Source organism: Chiroxiphia lanceolata, chromosome 14 (assembly GCF_009829145.1).
Source record: "Chiroxiphia lanceolata isolate bChiLan1 chromosome 14, bChiLan1.pri, whole genome shotgun sequence".
Taxonomy (NCBI): Eukaryota; Metazoa; Chordata; class Aves; order Passeriformes; family Pipridae; genus Chiroxiphia; species Chiroxiphia lanceolata.
Genome location: NC_045650.1, coordinates 10,167,770 through 10,174,912, shown reverse-complemented (window position 1 = coordinate 10,174,912; position 7,143 = coordinate 10,167,770). Strand labels below are relative to the sequence as shown.

At 47.2% G+C, this 7,143-nt stretch overlaps 1 protein-coding gene across 1 annotated transcript in view; it reads left to right on the top strand.

Moving 5' to 3' along the window:
• Positions 1-3,621: 3,621 nt before the first annotated feature.
• Positions 3,622-7,143, top strand: part of STK26 (serine/threonine kinase 26) — a 29,604-nt gene continuing 26,082 nt past the window's right edge. Inside the window, exons 1-2 of the mRNA XM_032701847.1 lie at positions 3,622-3,876; positions 3,984-4,110. Of these exons, the coding sequence (XP_032557738.1) occupies positions 4,069-4,110 (42 nt within the window). The 5' untranslated portion in view covers positions 3,622-3,876; positions 3,984-4,068. The remainder of the gene's footprint in view (positions 3,877-3,983; positions 4,111-7,143) is intronic.

The following is a 7,143-nucleotide window of genomic DNA, read 5'->3' as shown; positions in this document are numbered from 1 at the left end:
GCTCTTTTTTCCTTAATCCCAGTCAACTTTAGACTTCCACAACATCTTTGGCAAGGTATTTCAAATGTAAAAGTATGAAAGGTATTGAATATTACCAGTTTGGGATACCGTATTCCACTCTTATGGGATGACCCTTTATCTGTACTGCTTGTATTGAGAGAAAGGTGCCACACAGGAGAATTGTAGAGTTGCCTCTAAATGCATGACATGGGATTGTCACCAAGAGCCCAGGTCAGCACCACACCAGCCACTCACCTTTGTGAAGGCACTGAAGGGTTCAGAATACCCAGATCCACCCTGATATGTAGAAACTGGGCATTATATTTCCTACACAGATATGTGAGCCTGTGGAGGTCTTTCCTAATGGTGAGTTTGCATTAGCTCTGCTGGAACCAGTTCAGACACCTGCTCCCTCCTTCCCTTGGCAAATCACTGTGAGGAGTCCCTGGAGTCCACAGCTGTAAGATGTAGTATTTTGCTGTTTATCACTGTAAGTAATTCATTTTATTCACTCATGTTTGAAAGACATTTCTACCACTAGCTCCCTGCAGTCTTCTGATGTAAAAAAGAATTGTATTTTCACATCAGCAACACAAAAATAGTAGTTAAACACATGAAACAGTAGAAGGTCTGACTTTGGTCACATCACTACTGTGAGGCCCTGCAAGTTGTCCTAAGGGAATTATAGACACATTTTAAGCCTTGGAAAACAGCAGCAACAGGTATTTACAGGGCAGGCTGGGAGGGAACAGGGAAGGTCTTTCATACAGCAATATCAGCAACTGACCATCTGACTTTCTTGATGCACAAACTAGAATTTGCTAATTACAGAGTGGCACACAATATTACAGCCCTTTTCTTAGATGTTATGGTGCCAGTCTACCTACCTTCACAGCCTGGCTTGATGATTCAGTCATTACATGACCAGCTGATTACTTAAGATTCCCTGGCAGATCTTCCTCCCCTCACCATATCATCCTGGGACTTTCTGAGTGAGTATGGCACAAGGAAGCATTGGCCTTTCACAGAACATATTGCTTTGTGTCTTTGTCACTGCAGTTCTCTTGGCCAACCTGCCACGGGTGGGAGATAGCTACAGATATAATTGCTGTGGAGAGTACCTTATCACATAGCAATTGTCCTACAGGAGCAGAAGGAGAACTCTGTTCAATAAATCTGCTACAGTCCCTTTCATGTTATATTAAGCTGCATGCAAGTCAGAAACACATATAAGGCCAAAAGTTTCAGTGTATGGCCCCAAAACAGGAAGAATGGATTGGCAATTAATTAATACTCTCTGATACAAAGTAAATAGGTGCCTTCAAGAGGAAATCTGTAAGGGAGAGTATAAAATCAAGACAAGGCTGAGATAAGCAGTTAGTGGGACTCTGGGGAGAAAAATCAAGGTAATGGATGGATAGAAGAAGAAAAGCAGAGCCTCAGAACCAGAAGAGGAACAGGGAGTCAGTAATGCATCAGCAGCGTGAAACAAAAATCATCCTATTTTGTTTGCCAGAAATCATGTTCTAAAGATTAAAAAGTAAAAGAAGTGATTTAAATATGTTTGAGCAGAATGAACCAGGCAGGGTTCAGAAGTGTGATGAGTTGATATTCATTCATTTATTTACTGAACCATTGTACATAATTAAGAAAGCTTTTTGTCAGTAGAAATCCCCCTTTCTTCCCAAAGGTTTATTAATCAAAAACATTTTTGAATTTAAGTATATGGTATAAACTTTCAGAAAATACTTACCTTAAACATTCCACTCATTAAAATGAACGTCTTTTAGGCTCCTAGGTAACTTAGATGTATAACTATCACACAGAAGCCTTTCAAAGTCATGGGGTTTTTTTTAAAAAAAGGTGCAGAAGAAAGTAAATATTTTAGTAGCGGTAATGGCTTAACAAACTGGCAAGTTGGAAAAAAAAATATTCCACCATAAGCCATGAGCCTGTCCTTAACAAACATCACTGTGAATTTGTTTTTTGGTTCAAACCGCAGTGAGTTAAGTATGGAAAGACTGCCTAACTTTGAAATTCTTGGCTTTAGCCTGTTTTAACACAACCTTACCTTAAACAGAGGTGTTTTGTGTTCCTTGCCACAGTGCAACATTCCTCTGAGTCCTAAGGGAGGGAGACTGCCTGCTGTCACATCCTTTCTGAAGGGACCCACCCTCTGAACAGGGTAGTGCTGGTAGCAGTGTAACATCTCCAGCTTACCTTACTTTTTCTTGGCTTTTAGACCTAGAAACCTGTGAGTTTGAGGGAAGTCCTCGTATACTCATGAGTATATTTGTGATTTCTCTATTCTTGCTCAAAGGTGTGCAGGGAAGACCAGCGTCATAAAAGATGTCATTTTTAGCTTTGCTTAAATGACTGGCAAAACGTTCATGTAGAGGAACATGAATCACAGACATGAATAGGTGACTCATTCGTGAATGTCACCTAAAAACACTGTTATTTTCCCCTCCCTGGGCCCTGGTAGAGTGTGGGGGGCAGCCCACCTCACCAGGGAAGCAGATGGTGGTGAGGGACAGAGGTGTGTGTTGGGAGAGCCCTGTAGCAGCCAGGGCAGGCTGGGGAGAGACGGCCAGGAGTGGAAACCTTCCTGGGGAGGCAAAATAGAGCCAACCACGCCAAACTGGGAGCTGAAACTCCACAGAGGAACTGGACTTGCCCTTGTCACCTTTGCCATGGCCGGCCACCTGGAGCATCCCTGAGACGAGAAGACATCACTCTTTCGTCACAAAAAGCAAGTAAATCCCATGAAATACCCACTCAGATATTTGCACTCTGTGTCTCTGGGGTGCAGGAGCCAGGGGCACAGTCGTGGTGGTGACGGGGTGTAGAGGACATGGGGGCCAAGGAGCAGCGCTGTGCCTGTGCGGGTGGGACTCCACAACAGCACCTGAGGGGTCCGGCACTGGACACTGGTGAGGCCACACCTCGAGTCCGGTGTCCAGTTCTGGTCCTCTCAATTCAGGAAGGACATTGAGGTGCTGGAGCAGGTCCAGAGAAGGGCAACGGAGCTGGTGAAGGGTCTGGAGAGTAAGTGCTAAGAGGATCAGCTGGGGGAGCTGGGGGTGTTTAGCCTGGAGAAGAGGAGGCTCAGGGGTGACCTTATGGCTCCCTCCAACTCCCTGACAGGAGGTTGTAGCCAGTTGGGGGTCGGGCTCTTCTCCCAGGCAACCAGCGATAGGATAAGGGGACACACTCTTAACCTGTGCCAGGGGAGGTTTAGGTTGGACATCAGGAGGAATTTCTTCACAAAAAGGGTGATTAGACACAAGCACGGGCTGCCCGGGGAGGTGGCGGAGTCACCGTCCCTGGAAGTGTTTAAGAAAACGCTGGATGTGGCACTCAGTGCCATGGTTTAGTTGGCACGGTGGTGTTGGGTCAATGGTTGGAGTCGATGATCTCAGAGCTCTTTTCCAACATAACAAACTCTGTGACTCTCTGACTGGCTGCGCGGGCCACCGCAGTCCCCGGCCCGGGGCGGGCTGACGCCGACGGCTCTCCACGGCCCGTCCCTCCCTCCGTGCCCCCGTGCCCCGGCCCGTGCCCGCCCGACGGGGCGGGCGCTGTGACGCGGGGCCCGTGCGGCGGCCGCGGCTCCGCCCCGCGAGGCCGGAGCTGAGACGGAAGCAGCCGCCGCACAGCAGCCGCCGCCTGCAGCCGGAGCCCGACATGGCGCTCTGAGCCAGCCCCGGCCGCGCCGAGAGCCGCCACTCCGGGGGGCCCCGAGCAGCCGCCCCCGCGCCGTGACCGGGCAGCGGGGCATGGGCAGGGCCGCCGCGGGGAGCCCGGCGGGCAGGGGACAGCGGCACTAGCGACCCCCCGCCCGCCCTTCGCGCAGCGCAGCCCCGCGGTCGCGAGGTGAGGAGCCGGCGGCAGGCGGGGGCCGGCGGGCAGGGCGGGGAGGGAAGGAGGGAGAGCGCGGCCCGCGCTGAAGCCGCCGCCTCCCCGCCGCTTTGTCCTTCCAGGCCCCGCCGCCGCCGCCGCCCAGGAGCAGGAGGCCGAGATCGGGGAGCAGCGGGCGGCGCCCGCCCGGCCGCCGCAGCGCCCGCCATGGCCCACTCGCCCGTGGCGGTGCAAGTGCCCGGCATGCAGGTGAGCTCCGCGCCGGGCCCAAAATGGAGGCGGCGGGCCCCGCTCCGGAAGCGGCGCTCGCGGCCCGCACCGGGCGGAGCCGCCGCCGGGGCGCGGGGGGCCGCGGGTGGGCTCCGACGAGCGGGGCGGGGGGAGGCCGCGCTCGGCCTGGGGAGGAGCGGGGCCAGCTCGGGGAGGGAGGGAGAGAGCGAGGGAGGCGAGGGGTGCTCCGAGGTAACGGGAGGCCCCGGGGGCCGCGTACCTGCAGCGCCGCGGGGGCCAAGGGATTTCCCCTCCCTCCCTGCCCTCTTTGTTCAGGGGTGGCCGCGCCGAATCCAGGAGCACGTAAGAGCCTCTAAAACTGATTAAAGGCGAGATGAAGTTAATCGCAGGGTGTGTGGGTGCGCTGTAAATGACATACCAGGCGCGCTGGCAGGCGGACCTGCTGCAGGACTTCCCCACCGACCTGGCGCTGGGCCTGTAGCGCAGCTTCCCAGAGGACCTTGGGATTCATGGAAAGGTGGTAACTGCTGGATCTAGTGGGAACTGAGTGCAGGGGAGCATAATCTGTCAGAAACCTGCACCTCTCTTCGCCTGGGAGTGAGGCCTGGTGCCATTTCTGTATGGTTGTTTTACCTGCCTGGGAAACAAACACGTTTGTATGTTACTGACTTTCATAGGAAAGGTGGAATATCTCTGAGTCTTCATTCTTACTCTACTGGACAATCTAATACTAGTTTGGTGAGAGATCTTTATGAAACGTAAAGGAGCTGAGAACCAAACTCATTTCAGTTTTACTTGTCAGACGCTGGCAGCCCAGTCAGTGTCTTGAGCTGTGTCTTAACTTCTGGGATAGTCATGCTTGTATAACAGTTGGAGTTTTTTTCAGTCCAAATAACACATAAACCTTTATGATACATCTCTGTGTGTGTGAGACAGGTACAGTAAAGAGTTCAGGAGGTTTCGGAACAGAAAGTTAAAATTTCACTTGGTGTGGTATCTTTATGACTTTTAGAAATTATAGAATTAATGTATAAACAGTATTTACATATTAATTTAGGCCAGTTAAAATACCAAGCCTTAAGTTTATCTTTCCCATTTCTAATAATTTCTAGGCTTTCTGAAATTGGTTAAATTTTGGTCATCCACTGACTTTCTATATGAGGACACAAACCACATCTTCTCAGTCCCCTTTTTCCATGTGCCACAGTAACTTGTATTGGTACATCCTAAAGAAATTTTGTGATAAAAGATTTAGAGGCTTTAGCCTCAGCTTCTTTATTTACATCCCATGGCCTTGTTAGTGTGTTTGTATTTGAGAAACTTCTGTTTCAACATTCTACTTTTGTCAGTTTCTTACTTTTATATCTGCTTGATGTGTTGCTGTCCTGTTTTCCATAGCTGTCCTGTCAGCACAAAAGGACCTTCAAATTATTTAATTGTTTTCCATTGTTATACCAATAAACTTTATCTAATAGTATACTTAGATCCACTAGTATTGTTATTAGTGTAATCCAGACCCCTTAACATATATCTATATGTTAAAAACATTTTTAAACTCTTAGATATGTACAGATGCATAAAATTAAAATACATTTTTTTCCTTGGTGACTTTTTTTTTAATAAAGACAATTACACAAGTCCCAAAAGTCTTAAAATACAGAGAAATAGAATTTGGTGCAAAATTATTCTGCTCACTCTTCTTTTAGAAAAGTCATAGTACAGAGTGTTTTAATTAAAAAAAGCCTAAAACCAACACAGCAACTGTTCTGAAAGAGTGTGGTAGTCCAAGGGAGAAGAGTTGCTTCCTTTGTTTTGTTTTGTTTTTTCCTATCTGAGCTATTCAGTCAGGATCATCCAGTGATGATAAAAGCATCCTGTCTTCTGCTCAATGTTAAAGTAAATGTGTGGTGATTGATTGAAGAAGAAATACATAGGTTCTTCTGTGATGGAAGATCTAATAGTGATGTTAAAACTGCCACTGTGGGAAAGTGCCTTTAATGTCAAACCCCTTGTTTTGTAGTCTGTATTCATTTTATTGAATATAACAGTTGGAAACTGATTTTGTGAGAGAATGTATCACAGGTTTGAAGTTTTCAGTTTTATTGTAATCTTACTTTTTCCCTTGCATTTTGTTATACAAAAAAAAGTATAAAGAAAAATCTGGAAATAAACGTGTTATATAATTCCCAAACTCCAAAACCAAGACTTAAGACAGTTTATCACCAAAGTATAACAGAAGCTTTTTTGACTGTTTAAAAGATTTTTCATCTTACGAAGAGTTAGATTCCCTTTAAAAAAAACTTGAACATGGAAAATTACAGAAAGTCACAGAGTTATTTTGGTAGACTTGGAGCCTGACTTTGCTTGCTAACCCTGGCAGCAATGGCAGACCCAGAGGTAGTATTATCTGTTACCCTTATGAGTAGTTACAGAACAATTTGTTTATGTAGTGGTTACATTCTGTTTAACCTGTCCTGTGTCCCTAACAAAACCAAGTTTTATACCTAACAATTCTTGCCTGTGCAAACAACTTCCTAAACACATTCATTTTCCTTGTTCCTTTGGAAAGGCTCCACTCGATCCAGTTGTACAGTGTTAACATACCCAGCTGCCAAACTTCTAAGCCCGTTCAGTAAGATCAAAGTGCTCAGTGTATGTATAAAATGAGTGCTCTGAAGCTGGGAATGATACCCCAAATGGTGGCATTTTACACAGAATCCAAGAGAGAAGGAAAATGGAAGGGATGACAGAGCTGTGTGAGCACAGTTTGCAGTGAGCTTTGTCAGATTGGAGCTTTTACTCACTAACTTTGTTCCTTGGGATAAAAATATTCAAACTAGTTCTTAGTCTGGAATGCTTTGAGATCTCACAATTAGAACCGTGTTCACCAGCACTATCTTCAAAGAATCCAGTTGAACTCATATGGAACATTTCTGGATTATAGCTTGCCAGAGAGATTCTACAGCCCACCTGTGTGTTTTGCCAGCCCAAGTGCTGAAAACAGCTGAGTGGAGGTGTTGGACCCCTTTTTAGGAGTCCTACACAAGTGCT